The 17,252-nt window shown below is 39.7% G+C and overlaps 1 protein-coding gene across 5 annotated transcripts in view; it reads left to right on the top strand.

The window, feature by feature from the left end:
- Nucleotides 1–17,252, top strand: part of SLC24A2 (solute carrier family 24 member 2) — a 256,795-nt gene that overhangs the window by 46,133 nt on the left and 193,410 nt on the right. For 4 of the 5 annotated variants that reach the window (XM_089693970.1, XM_089693966.1, XM_089693968.1 and 1 more), the window contains one exon: nucleotides 1,675–2,721. In XM_089693970.1, the coding sequence (XP_089550096.1) occupies nucleotides 1,792–2,721 (930 nt within the window). In that variant the 5' untranslated portion in view covers nucleotides 1,675–1,791. The remainder of the gene's footprint in view (nucleotides 1–1,674; nucleotides 2,722–17,252) is intronic. The other variant, XM_089693969.1, reaches the window with a different exon arrangement.

Below are 17,252 nucleotides of genomic sequence, written 5' to 3'. Positions count from 1 at the left end.
GGAAATAGATGAGGAGCAGCAGAGGAAAATGCTTAGATTAATTCACGAAAATACTAGCATGCGGGAAGTGGAGTTGAACTATAAGTGTTTAGTAAGATGGCACATCACACCAAATGTGGAACACAAATTGAACGGGGAGATTTCACCATTGTGTTGGAGAGGATGTGGTGAAGTGGGTATGTTATATCACATATGGTGGGAGTGTTTAAAGATACAGGTGTTTTGGAGGAAAATTGTTTACTTAGTAAGGAAAATTACTGAGATTGACATTAGATTGGAACCAGAGCTATGTCTTCTCCATGTCACAGAGCTTTCAGTGAGATCATATAAGGATTCAGGAATATGGTATTTCTTGAGCGCAGCTAAGAGTCTTATACCTAGGTTCTGGAAAAAAAGGGAGGTGCTGACAGAGGAAGATTGGATGGTCAGAATGAATCAGATTTGTGCGACGGAAAGATTGTATTATATGCATATGGATATGATGGAGAAGTATAATATAAAGTGGAAAAAATGGGAAGAATATAGAGAAAAAGTGAAATATATGATGATGATTTATACCCCTCGAAATAAAAATGGATTTTAGAAATGGTTTTTAGAGAAGAGAAATGCAGAGTGGGAGGGGGGGGGGGGGGAGAGAGGGTAGGGGAAGTGGGATATAGATAAATTATGTCAATAAGAATATACTGATTTGATATCTTTTTTCATAGAAATAGGTGTTTGTGATTTGTATTTGGATGAAAATTAATAAATATTTATAATAAAAAAGAAGAATACGCCTTCTGGAGTGGCCCAGTCAGAGTCCTGACCTCAACCCGATTGAAATGCTGTGGCATGACCTTAAGAGAGCGATTCACACCAGACATCCCAAGAATATTGCTACACTGAAACAGTTTTGTGAAGAGGAGTGGTCCACAATTACTCCAGATCGTTGTGCAGGTCTGATCTGCAACTACAGGAAACGTTTGGTTGAGGTTATTGCTGCCAAAGGAGGGTCAACCAGTTATTAAGTCCAAAGGTTCACATACTTTTTCCTCCCTGCACTGTGAATGTTTACATGTTATGTGCAATTAAACCATGGCAACATCTAATGTTTGTGTAGTATTATGTTCAGCAGACTGTGTTCTTCTGTTGTTGTGACTTAGATGATGTTCAGAGCACATTTTATGCTCAGTTCATGCAAAACTCCACGTAATCCCAAGGGGTTCACATACTTTTTCTTGCAACTGTATATGTAAAACTGATCATCTATATGTGAAAAATAGGAAAAGAAAGGGTTAACAGGGAGGTAACTAGCTGCTCTAGTAAACAATGAAGGTATGTTTCAGTATTTAAACTGATTGAAAATAACATTAGGCAACATCTTAAAGAGCCTAAATGAAAACTCATATGTATACATTGAATCAACACCATGCAGTGAGTTTATTTGATCTGCATAATGATGGTAGACACAGTGCTGCGTGTTGTTTGTGACTGTTTGGAAATGTAGCTTTGCAGGCACTGAGGAATAGTTGCAATCAAGGAAGCACTGATTTAGGAGCTGGATGAATCTAGGCATATATGCACAGTATATGAACATTATTTTTGTGCATTTCCTATGGATTGTATGTATAAAGCCTGTATTTGAGCATAAGTGTATACATATTTACATGTTTCTTTTTTCTTTCTTTTTTTAAGCACGGATGGGCCTACTAATGGACTCCTAATGCAAAAATAGGAAAGGAAAAGCATGATCGGCCATTACAGTTTACAGTTTTTAGAATTGGCTACATTTCATATCTAGAAGATTGCAAAATGGGTCTTCATGCAAGATCTGCTGGTGACATCATTACAAGCTGCTGCGTAGGGAAAACTTTGTCTCACCACAGCCACAAACACCCATTTGTTCATAAGAAACTAAGACTTATTCGAATACTGGGTCTTTTCCTAAGCATAACAGCCATAAGCACTTTGTCCTCTGCAGTCGGTGCCTTTTTAAAGACAGAACTTTACAACAATGACATGTCCAGTGCTACAAACAGCCATACTCTACTGCAACGGCATCAACGAAATCTGATGGACTTTGCAGAACAAAATCAAAATGATACCCCTGGCTCAACTATATCTATGAACTACAAGGCAGGGGATAATAAATCACTTTCCAAAGGTGAATATCCAGAAGACATTTTTTCATTAGAAGACAGAAAGAGGGGTGCTGTTGTACTCCATATATTTGGAATGATATATATGTTCATAGCGTTAGCTGTAGTTTGTGATGAATTTTTCGTTCCTTCGTTGACAGTTATCACGGAAAAACTGATGATTTCTGACGATGTGGCAGGGGCAACATTTATGGCTGCTGGGGGATCTGCACCAGAACTGTTTACATCGTTAATAGGAGTATTTATATCACATAGTAATGTTGGTATTGGGACCATTGTTGGATCAGCAGTATTCAATATCCTGTTCGTGATTGGGATGTGTGCTTTGTTTTCTAAGGAGGTTTTAAATCTAACCTGGTGGCCACTGTTTCGAGATGTGACATTTTATATCGTGGGATTGATTATGCTCATAACCTTTTTCTTGGACAACGTGATCAACTGGTGGGAAAGCCTTTCGCTGCTTACGGCATATTTAACCTATGTCACTTTCATGAAGTTTAATGTCCAAGTGGAGAGCTGGGTGAAGAGGAAGCTGAACAGGAACAAGGTTGTTAAGGTATCATCAGCCAATTCTGATGGAAAGGTTGGTTTGTTTCAGTTTTGTCTATTTATACCATGCTTTTGAAGGAAATATCATATTTAACCCCCCTCCCCGCCCTCTCCAGGATCGTACACCTTCTACTACTTTCTATTGTAAGATTCAGGGAGAATTTGCCACTGACGTTTGCTCAAAAGGATAAAGGACTGAGAAAAAGAAAGGGTTAGTTTGCATTGCTGTGGTTTGGGTCAGAGGAATTTAGTGCAGGCTTCAAACTGAGAATTCAGCTAATTTATGGAATAGATGGGCCAGTAAGATGATCACCTAATTTCTGCTTTAAAGATTCCTGACTCACCCACATTTTGCTACTTGAAATTAAATTTTAAATAAGGGTTTAATGATAAGTTATTTGAGCCTCTCTATTTACCATGGTGATTAAAAGAAGATATAAACTGTACATAAAAAAAGCTGGTCAAAATTTTTGAAGAGAAGCTGTTTATAGTGGTCACAGGTAACCCTTAGGGCTTGTTCACACCATGATACAGAGACGTCGGTTTTTCTGCGCACGTTCTGCAAGGGCACAAAAAAAAACAATTGTTCTATGTGCCCTGTTTGCACCACAACACTAGTATCACATGCAGATTTTTTGTGCACAGGATCATGCTACATTTATAAAACTCACTGAAATGTGGATGAAAACTGCACAGTTTTCCCATCGGTGTTTATGCATGTATGGTGTGAGCAAGGCCTTACAGTTCGTAGAAAATAATCTTTCCTGTCTGAGCTCTGAAGCAAAAAATGCATAGTTAATTGTAAAAATAGATCATGTCATAGAAACGCATTAATTTGTCTGATTCAGGAAGATCAGGAGTCATGAAGGTTTATTCCTTATCAAGGAAAATTGGCAAATGCTAAAAAATTGGTTTTAACCCTCTGGACGAGCTGGGATTTTCAGTGTAGACATCAAATGCATTTTTTGTAACAAGCTTGGACACAATGCCATTTTACATCTAACCAGCTAGGTAAAGATTTAATTGTTAAAGAGCAACTCCACTCTAAGAGAAACATCCCCTCTCAATGATCAGCGTAGTTTGCAAAGATTCTAGCAAATGTTGTTGCAGATTCCTACCTGTTTCTGTTCTGAAGAAATAGCTGCTTGTTTCATGTCTGAATATTTGTTTTCATGTTTCTGAATGGAAGGAACTGATTTATTATAATCACCTGGTGCACTCTCAAGGTTCTAATGAAAGAGCTACAGGGTCAGCATCCCTTTAGAATAAATTAACCCCTAAGGTTTCACTTTCATGAGCTACATGGCATTGCAGAACATTCTTTTAAATTATGCTGATGCATTTTATGCCATGTCTTCAATTAGTTTATAGGTATAATTAACCTAACACTGAGAGTTGGAAATGATTGAAGCTCAATCTTTGCTATTTTAGTAAAGAAGTATAAGACTTTGGGGGGAAAAAAGAAGGCAAGGTGAAAGTATTTGGGAGGTTGGCTGTGGAGAACCAAAGCCAGGTAGCTTAGGAGGATGTCTGGCTCCTAAAATTGGCATCTACTCCTTCTACCCTGCTCTTTGTCCAACAGTTTTTTTGACACTTGACCACAGAAACCTTCTGCATTGCTCGACCCTCTTTATCATCCAGGGTGGTGTGAAGCAAGTGCAGTATATAACTTGACAAGACTTGAAAAGGGATTTATCTTTTTTCCATGTGGGCTAAACACCCTTGCTTATATTGTAAGATTTGCTATTGACAAATGTGAACTTGTTAAAATGGATTTAATGACACCTTAACCTCCTTCTTGAAAAAGAAATTGAATGATTCAGAAATATAACAAAATGCAACAGGAGAATAGTGATTTGAGATATGTAGTGATCCGTTGCCCTCCCTTTTTGCTATATAAGCTGAGGGGAGGAGTGAATCTGGATGTGTTCATAGAAAGCAGCCATGAAGAGAGCACAGAATAGGAGCTCTTCCCTTGCCATGATGCCATGATGCCTAGGGCCTGAAGAAGATATGTTCTGAGACCTTCATGAATAAGTGAGCATCACAGCAGCTCCTCCTTAACCCACTGGCTCCGGCACCTCTTGGTCATTTACAGGGTTTCGGATGCCCGGAGGTGGGGTTTGTGATTATGTGACCACCGTGATTGGCGGTCACATGATTGTAAAGTTTCCGGTCGCTAGTAGAGATCAGAAGCTTTATGTTAACTGCTGGTAACACAGTGCACGTTCTCGGCACAGTTCTGTTTTTCATTGAGTACGCATATATGCAGCCACTTGAAGTCCCACCTGTCAAGAGGCTTCATATATGTGTATGGCCAGTGGGAAGGAGTTAAAAGCGTTAGTGTGATTTTTCATTCTTATTAATGAGCAGTTTCTGAATGTTTTCCCATCTTATTTGAACTTGTTTTTGCCAATCATGTGGGACTGTAATGAACAGTATGGAACTAAATGTTGAACTGTTTTAAATACAGTTCAGTAAAGTTCATAAAGGTCACTGCAAAGCCTCCTTACTGAATATAGATGCAAGTACATAAGGAAAAGTCACAGTACTGCAGGGAATATCATGGCCCTCTTATAGGAGAGAAGCACACTCTATAGCTAGGAAGTGTACTGTATGTAGCAGACAACTCAGGTTGGGAGAAGGTGGTGGTCTGGAAATGGCAGTTCTGATAGTGGAGTTGTCAAATTCCATGAATCCACTTGTTAGGATGATTGGGCTACTGCAATGAGAGCATCTTTCATGGAGCAGGGCTCGTCTAAGCACCAGACCATGAATGCAAGGTCTTGGATGTGCGCCATGAAGTAATCTTTGCTCCTTATCAGGCCTCATGGCAAAGATGTGCTGCAAAACCTGTAACTGTAACACAGACGGTGTGATAGGGTTGGGCTTTGCTGCTTCCCTCCTGCAAAGCTAAGTGGGCAACTGGGCCAGCAATTGGCTTAAAAACCTGGCACCTTTGTCACTTTGTGAACATTTCACTATGGGCCCCCTGGCTAGAAGAACCTGGCTATGACTTCCCTCAGCTAGGGGATGAAACATTCTGATCATCAGTGTTGTAGAACATCCCATTGGCCATATCATAACACAACAGCCATATCAGCACACTGATATTTTGAGAGTGAGGCCTCATTTTTGGGAAACTCTCACAAAGCATACTTTAATGTCCTTCATGGGCATACAAACCGATATCAGCATAGTGGGGAGTGGTACTCTTGCTTACAGCCTACAGCCATAAAGATTCTTATATCCCAGTTGCTGTTACATTCCAGCATTACTCTTGTAACATAAGATATTGGAGCTAGTCAATGCTAGTTTTGTAGGCATAACATAAGAACAATGTCAACTATTAAACTGATTCTAATTTATAAAAACCCAATTTGTTATAATTACCTGCTCTGCAATGATTTTCCACAGAGCAGCCCTGATCCTTTTCTTTTTGAGTCCCCTGCCATGGGTCCTGGCTCATCCCCCCTGCCACATGCAGCCAATAGCAAGCCTCTTGCCATGGAGGCACTCAAGCAGGCTTGCTCCTGAGCCGTGCTACTGTGAGTGGACATTGTCCCCATTCTCTTCTCATTGGCTCACTGACTGTGATTAAAAACAGTAGGATTGAATGGCTCCCACTGCTGCATGAGCCAATGAGGAAATATGAGCCAAAGAGGAAAGAGAGTCCTAGGACAGTTGAGGCTTCCATGCACATTGTTGGATCGAGATGGGGCTCAGGTAAGTATAAGGGGGGGCTGGGGGGAAAGCTGCACCCTGAAGGTTTTTTACCTTCATACATTAAGGTAAAAAAAACTTCTGCTTTTAGAACCACATTAAGTTTTGTTTTTGTTCGGAGTAAAATATTTAATGAATAAAGGGTTAATGTTACAAAATATATATTTCAGCAAAACCTTTTCTTTTTTTTGTATAATCAGATTTTTTTTTTTACACAACATGGAAGGTGATAATACTTGAAATAGCACCTAGCCTAACTTTAATATATCATGCACATAGATCCATGTTGCTTTTAAACAGAGCCCAGCTTTATCAAGGATCTCACAGCCTGCATTTCACCATATGCATTTTATGAATATAAATATATATATCATATTTGTCACTGTTTTCCTGGTCTTCTGTTGTTGATGCTTTATTTCCTTAGACAATACTACCATAGTTTACTAATACTGGTCAGAAAAGTGTATTTGTGTGAGAAAAATATTGGTTTTCCTCCTGAAGCCCAAACTGCATTACTGTATTGTGGAACAGTTAAAGCTGTGTTGAAGTCAAGTTGGTAATGAGAAGTAACATTGCTCTGTGTGCATAGTGAATACAGCATTTAGTATGTAATTTCTTTGGAATTGTCACTTCTGTTCTATGTGTGGTCTAATCAGTGCCGGGACAGGGTCATCTAGAGCCCAGGGTGAACATGCCAAATTGCACCCTCCCCCAAGATGAGCATTATGTGTCAACAAAAATCCCCTCCCTCCCAAAAAAATCAAGCATTATTTTGCATTATTATCCCCTAAGCACCCTTAGCATAAATTTCCCCTCCTCCCAGTACAAATCTACCACCCTGCTGAAATCACCCCTCCCAGCACAAATCTTTACCCCCCCCATCCCCCCAGCTCAAATCCTCTATCTCTCCATATGCCCCCATCACAAATCCCCCCCCCAAAAAAAAACAATCCCCCCTCTTAGCACACATCCTCTGCTCCTCAAATATCTCCTCCAAGCACAGATCATCTTCCCCCTGCTCCAAGTCCCCTCCTTCCAACACAAATTCCCCTTTCCCAATCCCCCATCCTAGCACAACCCCTCCCCCCAAAAAAAATCCCCTCCTAACACAAATACCCCTAATCATCCCTACTAGCACAATTTCCTTCCCCCCAAAAAAATCCCCTCCTAGCACAAATACCCCCCTCAAACACAATATTACATTTTCTAGTACAAACCCCCCCAAATCCTCCCTCCTAGCACAAATCCTCTTCCCCCATCTCCCCAAATCACCACTCCCCAAACTTCCCCTCCAAGATAAATTCTAACCCCTGCCTCCCCCTAAATTTCCCCTTCCAGCACAAAATTCTCAAATCTCCTTGTGGATTCCCAAATCTCCCCCCCCCCACCTCACATGATACCACAGTGACCAGGGCAGCCACCCCCCCTGCTTACCCCTTGTCCCACCCCTTAGTTTAATATCTTTATCTGTTAAACAATATTTTGTTATAATTGTTCTCATTGTTTGGTGATTTGATGGGCAACTGGGAGATTTTACTGATAGTGTAGCTCAGGGGTGTCAAACTGGTGGCCCTCCAGCTGCCAAACTACAAGTCCCTTGAGGCATTGTAAGATTGACAGTTACAAACATGACTTCGAAGGGCAGAGGCATGATGGTACTTGTAGTTTTGCAACAGCTGGAGGGCCACCAGTTTGACACCCCTGGATGTAGCTACATAAGGCTATTAAAACCAATAAAAGACACGCTGCTATATAAGGCAGTAGTGATATTGCACAGTGTTAGCCACAATCACCCCCAGTAGCAAAACAACTTTTAATTAATTATGCACGGGGAAGTGATGGCATTTTTGTATGATGCCTGAACAAATATGCAAGCATGGCAAAGAGGTAAGGGTAAATGAGATCCTTAAGTTATCTCTGCTGCTGATGAATAGTTAAGAAAAGGAAAGGGCAAGAAGTTTATTTGTGATGCTATCTATTCTTGGAACATTTCCATTAGGCAAGCCCCAGCGAATTGCATCCATGCTTGCAGGATTAAGAAAGACTTGTCCAACAGGTCATAAAAGTTCATCATTGTCTTCTGTCCCAGGCGCTGAGTTGACCTTTGTGCAGATGATTAAACAGGATGATAGCAAGCTTTTAGCCTTCACCTGCTATTTGTAGTCTGTTTTTTTTCAGGAGGCATATATTAGTTTTGTTTCAAAGCTGCATAGATACACATTTTATCAGCACCGACAGAAACTACTGGAATACAGCATATGAAAAGTATGAATGAAAAAAAGAGACTTTAAAGGCTATCCATCTCCTAATCTTGAACATTAACCTCCTGAATTTTATCAAACTGAAGAAGCTTGGCATTGAACATTTCCAATCAAAAGTATGTGTTACATATTGCTCAAAAAAGGACAGAAAACAAGACTCAAGTGTGATTCGGTTGACTACCTTTATATATTCAAATGTAGATTACAAGAAAAAAGGCCTATGATCAAACTCAGAGCAAGAGAGATACTGTATATTAAAAAAGGAAACTGGATTAGTGGATAATTCCCACAACCAGAAAAAGGCTGGAGAGTGGCTCTTCAAATTAATTAATTTTGTATTTGGTTGGAGATCAGCTTTAAAAGAAGGCTATTAATTATTGGATATGTTAGAGGCTCTCACTCCCTTTTGTGAAAAAAGATGACATCTCAATGGCATCTAAAGCCTCGTACACACGATGAGAACATCTGATGAATGATCTTCAGTTTTTTTTTGGGGGGGGAGGGGGTTGCATGCTAGTCTCATATTGAAAACAAATAGGTTGCTACAGTTAGGAACATTTTTGTAAGACAGAATACAACTCCCTTGATGATAAAGTGTATTCTATTGTATTGTAATGTATTCTTTCATTTCTGAGCATGTGCAGTCTTGTTTGCTGGATTTTTTTTACAGTACCGTACTAATTAAATAAAATTGTTCGTACTGTTATTTTACAAGAAAATTAATGATCAGATTATCGGACAATCGCTCCAAAAGGGTTATTTTTTTCCAAGATTCTCATCATGTATATGAGGCTTTGCAACAACAAAGCTACTGTATTATACCATGGTACGACGTTTGCAAGTATTTACTGAGAGTAAACATAGACAAAGAAAAATCACATGGATTTACACCTTTTAAAAGACATAAGATTATTGTTATTCTCACTGAGGTTTACAGTTGTGTTCAAAATAATAGCAGTGTGTTGAAAAAAGTGAATAAACCTCAAAATCCTTCCAATAGCTTTTATTTCCATACACACAAATGTATTGGGAACACTACACATCCTATTCGAAATCAAAACATGAAGAAAAATATATCAAATTTGTGTTGTTCCTCTAAAAAAATTTAAGAAAAGTGAATATTGGGGCGGCACAGTGACTAAATGGTTAGCACTTCTGCCTGGCAGTACTAGGGTCGCTGGTTCGAATCCCAACCATGGCACCACCCGCCTGGAGTTTGCATGTTCTCCCTGTGGCTGCGTGGGTTTTCTCCGGGTACTCCGGTTTCCTGCCACAGTCCAAAGACATGCTGGTAGGTTAATTTGATCCTGTCTAAATTGGCCCTAGTATGTGTATGTATGAATGTAAATTAGGGACCTTAGATTGTACACCCCTTTGAGGGTTAGGGACTGATGTGAATGTACAATATATATGTAAAGTGCTGTGTAAATTGACTGTGCTATAGAAGTACCTGAAATAAATAAATAAATATTAGACTGTTCAAAAAAATAGCAGTGTTTGTATTCTTCTTTACAAACTCAAACATTCACTATATAAACTGAAAAATGTTTGAAGATTTTGCTTTCCTTTGAATCACTTAATGAATATTTCATTGTATAAGCACTGTTTCTGAGAACTGCTGTACATCTGTGTTGCATGGAGTCAACCAACTTCTGGCACCTGTGAACAGGTATTCCAGCCCAGGATGATTGGACTACATTCCACAGTTCTTCTCTATTTCTTGGTTTTGCCTCAGAAACTGCATTTTTGATGTCACCCCACAAGTTTTCTATTGGATTAAGATCCGGGGAATGAGCTGGCCACTCCATAACGTCAATCTTGTTGGTCTGGAACCAAGATGTTGCACGTTTACTTGTGTGTTTGGATCGTCTTGTTGGAACACCCATTTCTAGGGCATTTCCTCTTCAGCATAAGGCAGCATGACCTCTTCAAGTATTTTGATGTACTCAAACTGATCCATGATCCCTGGTATGCAATAAATAGGCCCAACATCGTAGTATGAGAAACATCCCCATATCATGATGCTTGCGCAACCATGCTTCACTGTCTTCACAGTGTACTGTGGCTTGAATTCAGTGTTTGGGGGTCGTCTGACAAACTGTCTCCGGCCACTAGACCCAAAAAGAACAATCTTACTTTCATCAGTCCACAAAATGTTGCGCCACTTCTCTCTAGGCCAGTCAATGTGCTCTTTGGTAAATTGTAACCTCTTCAGCACATGTCTTTTTTTCAACAGTGGGACTTTGCGGGGACTTCTTGCAGATAGCTTGGCTTCACATAGGCATCTTCTAATTGTAACAGTACTCACAGGTAACTTTAGACCTTCTTTGATCTACTTGGAGCTGAGTGTTGGCTGAGTCCTTGCCATTTTGGCTATTCTTCTATCCATTCGAATGGTAGTTTTTCGCTTTCTTCCACATCTTTCAGGTTTTGGTTGCCATTTTAAAGCATTTGCGATCATTTTAGCTGAGCAGCCTATCATTTTCTGCACTTCTTTATATGTTTTCCCCTCTCCAATCCACTTTTTAATCAAGGTACGCTGTTCTTCTGAACAATGTCTGGAACAACCTATTTTCCTCAGAATTTCAGAGAGAAATGCACTGTAACCAGCATGTACAACATTTGCTGCCTTCCTTCCTTAAATAAGGGCAATAATTGCCACCTGTTTTTCAAAGAATGAATGACCTCACTAATAGAACTCCACACTGCTATTATTTTGAACAAGCCCCTTTCAATTAGTGATTCAATTACACAGAATCAGCAGCATGCATGTCATGACTGTTGGGTCTGTTGGATTTCTATTACTCTACTACACCTGCTAGTAAATTATTTGCCATGTAGAAATATCATTTCTACCAAAAACAGTGATTGATCAGGTTAGTGATGTCTGACTGCTATTATTTTGAACACAACTGTACATTTCCATAACACCTAAATTCTTGCTGAACTATCTGAACAGTTTCATTTAAGCTATACATAGAAAAAGAGTGACACATAGTTTATTTTTTCGAAGTGTAATACATGTCACAGCTTGACACATTGCCTGTGTGAAATATTTCTGTAATCACAATTTGCTATTCTGCTACGTTGGCTGTAACCCTTTAGATGCACTTAACCTGCAAATTGTTTGATCCCTATGTGGATTTAAGACAAAATGACTGTTATAGCAATCTGCAAAGAATTCACAAAATTTCCTATGTGAAGATTCCTGAAATAGACGTGTGGCTGTGAAACAGAAAAGTGTAAAAACTAACAATCTGTGCAATTTTTTAGAAGAAGGGAAAAAAACACAAGGTAGTCCTGTTTAAACAGAATATAATGCGCTGGCCTTTCTACTTTAAAATACAATTACCTAAACACATAATTGTCACTTTTTTAAAAATAAATAAGTATCCTTATCCTAGTGTGTTAACTTTGTAAATTGAGCCTATAGAACTATTTACAAAGTGCAAAAACCTACATCAGCCAATCAACGTTATATACAGTGCTCAGCATAAATGAGTACACCCCTTGTAAGATTTTAATTAATATGTCAATGAACACAAGAACAATTTCCAAAATTTTGACAAAACTAAGTTTTATAGAACATTTGTTTAGCTCACTACATGAAAGTAAGGTTAATAATATAACTTAGATTTACAAAATCTTCAGTTTTACTCAAATGAGTTGATGCAAAAATGAATACACCCCACAACACAAGCTACTGCATCTAGTATTTTGTATGACCTCCATGATTTGTAAGGACAGCACCAAGTCTTCTAGGCATGGAATGAACAAGTTGTCAACATATTGCAACATCTATCTTTTTCCATTCTTCAAGAACAACCTCAACCTGGATGCTGGATGGAGAGTGATGGTCAACTTGTCTCTTCAGAATTCCCAATAGGTGTTTGATTGGGTTCAGATCAGGAGACAGACTTGGCCACTGAATTACTTTTCACCCTGTTCTTCTTCAGAAATGCAACAGTGGCCTTAAATGTGTGTTTTGGATCATTGTCATGTTGGAAAAGTGGATGACGACCAAGGGCATAAAGTGATGCTAGCATCTTCACTTTCAATATAGAGCAGTACATCTGTGAATTCATGATACTATCAATGAAATGCAGTTCTCCGACACCAGCAGCACTCATGTAGCCCCACAGAAGGACACTGCCACCGCCATGTTTCACAATAGGCACCATGCATTTTTCTTTGTTCCAAAAACATTCTCGGTCTCATCACTCCAGAGTATAGAGTCCCAGTAGTCTTCTTTTTCAATATGGGCCCTGGAAAATTCTAGGTGGGCTTTTTTGTGCATGGCCTTTATAAGAGGCTTCCTTCGTTGGTGACACCCATGCATGCCACTCCTCTGCAGTTTATGCCATATTGTGTCACCCCTGTTTGGCTTTCTACTTCTTTAGCTAACTGCAGTGAACTTGCATGGCGATTTTCTTCTCCTGTTGAGTTGTTAACTTCCGTGGACGGCCTGGGCTTCTCTGTGAGATGATTGCAGTTCTATCTTTGTTAAATTTTTGTATCACTTTTGCTACAGTATTCTGACTGATAAGTAAAGCTTTGCTGATCTTCTTGTAGCCTTCACCTTTCTTGTGTAAAGAAATGTTTTTCTTTCTCAGGTGGCATTTCTCTTCCATGTGGTGCCATTGCTGACAGCATGAAATGGGAAGGGTTTTCTTTGTTAAATAACACCCTTTTATAATCAACTGTCTGCTGACACCTGTTTAATGAATAATTAGACTCACCTGTAGTTGAAATCTTGTTAATTAGATTTTTGTTGTCTAAAATATTGCTTTGCTCCTAAGACTTTCATTGGGGTGTATTCATTTTTGCAACCTGGTCTTGAATTAATTTGTTAGGAAGAATACTTTTTTGTGTGTGCAAATTAACAAATGTTGTTTGTATTCAATTGCCGACATTTGTGAGAGTATTTTGTAGTATAGTGTCCCATAAAAAATGCTGATTCTGAAAATGAAAGTAAAATTTTTTCTGACAAATCTGTTGGGGTGTACTAATTTATGCTGAACACTGTATATAATTTCAGGATCTGCAGTGTACAATTGGTACTGACACATGAATCTGCCCTTGATTTGCACCATATCCCCACATACTGGTGCAGTTACTTGTTGTCCAATCCCACCATACCTCAGCTGATTGGCATGACAAAGTTGGCAGTGTTATTTCATCACATGATGAATCCCTTGCTGCAAGACGAAAAATGTGGTCATGCAGAAGAATTCCTTGTTTCAGATATTGATGATGGAAAAAGAGAGTGACAGAACTTTAGAGGGAAGGGATATCAGACAGAAAACAGCAAGGGGCAGCAATGTTCCTGCAGCTTCAGATTACTTTAGAGGGAAGGGATATCAGACAGAAAACAGCAAGGGGCAGCAATGTTCCTGCAGCTTCAGATTACTGCCAAGTAGTCTCCAGCAATGAGGAAGGTATGGGTGTGGGGTGGGGTGGCTAATTAAGCAGTTGGGAGGTCATATATGGATGCCAGTGACTGGAGAGAAGGAAAGTGATGTAGAGGCAGAACAGCAGTGAAGGAGGACTCTGTCCTGGGGCAGAGGCAACTTGTAGAGAGAGCATATGTTCTATTCCACAGGAAAGCACTGCCCCACAGGTACACACCAGTTCTGTCCACAGGGGAAATCCACAGAGCTCTACAGTCTGGGCCTTTTTAACACATCTGCTGAGAGCAATCGGCAGCACCTTTGTGTTCTGTTACCTCTGCTTGCTGCGTATCAGCCATTTGGGCACCATATGCATGAGAAGACACATGAATCTCCAGTGCAAAGCTTGGTGAGAGAAGCATATCCATTATGTATTATATATTGTATATTACATCAGCAGAAAAATGTGCACAAACCTTCTCCTCTTTGTTCTTCAGTTTCTACCTCTCCCCCACGCTACTCAAATTTTCATCTGCATTAGCTACAAAATCTGAAGCCTCTAGTGATAGAAAGGAAAGTATCACAAAGGGCTTCAGAGGCTTATGTTACACCACGTTAAGTGAGGGAAAGGGTCAGCATGGGGCAACATTGAATAGGGTCAAGTGTATGCTTGAACCTCATCAAACGTTCTCAATAACCACTCGGCCATCTCTAGCACTATCCTTGGCCAAGCAGTTGTCTGGTCTACTGCTGTTGGAGTGGAATAAAAAAATGTCCCCGAATCACCACCATGTCCAGCGTCTCAATGTCAGCTTGGCAAAACTGCTGGCTTTGCAGCTACTCCCATTCTAGCTTGTAGAATCAACTACATCACACATTATTTTGCTAAGAAGGCCATCCCTGCCCTCCACCAGCATGTGGAAGATAATGTGTCTGTGGTGCTGGACCAATCTCTCAATTTCAGTCTCCATATGACCATGGCATGGTCCTGCAAGCACTATTGCTTTGCAGCTGGTATGGGGCAGGAGCCATACTTGGCCAGAGATTCTGCCAGCTCTCCATTGCCAGACCAAGAAGTTGCTGACCTCACACCATATTGTTCTAGGCAGGGTACTGCGTGACAATAGCACTAACCTGCTGGTCACCTTTCAGCAGAGAAAGCTCAAACATACCTTGTCCGACACAGATCCTCATCCTGGTTGTGTAGTGGTTCCTGGTTGGGTACCTTGGCTTCCAGGAGGTTCTGCATCAGGCCAGACAAGTGTGTGGCCATGTTAAGCTGCCATACCCATCAGATGTCCACCTGACAGAAATGCAATGCCAACACAAGTTGCCTGCTAACTGCCTCATATGTGACACTTCCATGCACTGGAATTCAATGTTGGCCATGCTGCAGAGGCTGCACTATTGGCAGTGGGCCATCACTGAATATCTGTGTGAGTAGGGTTCAAAGACAGGCTCTGGGGATCTGTGGTTCTTTTCAATGCATCAGTGGCTCATCATTCATGCTGCATCCTGCTTTGTTCTCGTGCTCCGGCACTGTAAAGGTGCCACACAATGTTTTTTTGCAACTGGACCTCAACTGACACAATTCTTATGTTTGATGCAGATTAAATCATACTTTATGTCTGCAGAAAATATATGTGGTTATTATCTCTCAGAAAAAAAAAACTTATATCAGGATAAAACCTACCCAGTCTCTTCTGCTTACAATGTGGCCTAAATAAGCTCCCTACTTAACTCCCAGCCACTGTACAATATTTGTGGCTATTGTCTGAAAAAATACACTTTAATATTTATTCAAGATAAAAGCTGCCTAGTCTCTCCCTCCATCCTCCTAACTAAGCTCCTTACATACTGTCCAGCCACTGTACAATATTTGTAGCAATTGTCTCTTAAATAATACACTCTATTTCTTATTACAGGATAAAACTCACCCATTTCACCCTCTTACACTGCAGCTTAACAAATCTGCTTACTTACTGACCAGCCACTACACAATGTTTGTGACTCTTGACTTTTTACTTTTTTTATTCAAAGATATAACCTGGGTTGTCTCTTTCTTTTTAGCTGCCTACTCAAGTGTTCACATACTGCCCTGACAAAAACCAATTTCTACCAAAAACATGGCTGAAGTCTGTATTTTATATCTAGTTTATTTTTTTTTGGAAATTATTAGAGGTACACAGATGGGAACAGGTTTGGGCAATGTGGGCTTGTGGTATTGAGTGTTTTTTTTACATTTTATTAAATAGTGTGGTACTTCAGAAAAAGCTAAAAAAAAACCCAAAACTTTCCTATAGCTTTTACTTCTGTTAGTTCTGACTGCTATTTCCACTGGTTAATTCAGGTTTGTCACTGCTTATATAAACTCCAAAACCAAAATGTATTAAATATCTGCTTACCAGACCTTTGATGCGTTGGCTGTAATAGTTCTCTTTTTGGGCTTACTTTTACCTGGTGATCTTCCAAGCGATACACTCTATGGAGGAGCAGCCTTGTCTCCCTGATTTGGACTATTCTCTCCATTACAATAAGGAATGATGTTTTGTAGTTTCACAGAAGGTAGCTGAGAAAACTCGTAACAGTTTTTGAGATTTCAGTTCAGTCCACAGGAATTTAAGGACACAAAATCTCTTACAGGATCAACAGCTATTTTTCTATACTTGCAAAAAAAAAAAATGCTTAGCCTAACGTGAAACTAAATTCTCTCAATTGACATTAACTATTTGTAATCCTCATGCTGATAGCATTAGTAAATAGATAGGAAAGTATATTTCTTTTTTTTTCTTGATTTAACCTTTATTCTTTTTACATTTCTTCAGTTGCTTCTTGGTTTCTGGCCTAGGCCAACATTATGTCATACATCTCAGGAGTCTTCATAAGCAGTTTTTTTTCTTTCTTCTGGAGGAGGAGGGGAGGATGTGCTTTCTCAGCTAAACACACCCCTCTGCCTGCATGTATGAGCTAAGGGTAGATGGATTCCAGGATGTACTGCCCTTACTCAAGGTGGCTGTGGCTATAAATGTTAGGGAGTGTTTTTTAAAGTGATTTCTCAACAAAATAAAGCATGGAGACATGGATGGGTGAGTTTTGGTTGAATATTAAATATAAATTAAACAGTATTTGTAGTTTTTTGGTGCTCAGATACAGTTTAGTTCCAATTTAAGAAGCAAAACTATTGCAGCCAG

The sequence above is a fragment of the Staurois parvus genome, unplaced genomic scaffold (assembly GCF_062004578.1).
Source record: "Staurois parvus isolate SC_StPar_1 unplaced genomic scaffold, SC_StPar_1.0 ptg000644l, whole genome shotgun sequence".
Lineage (NCBI taxonomy): Eukaryota > Metazoa > Chordata > Amphibia > Anura > Ranidae > Staurois > Staurois parvus.
Note: the sequence above shows the minus strand (reverse complement) of the source record. Positions and strands in the feature narration are given on the sequence as shown.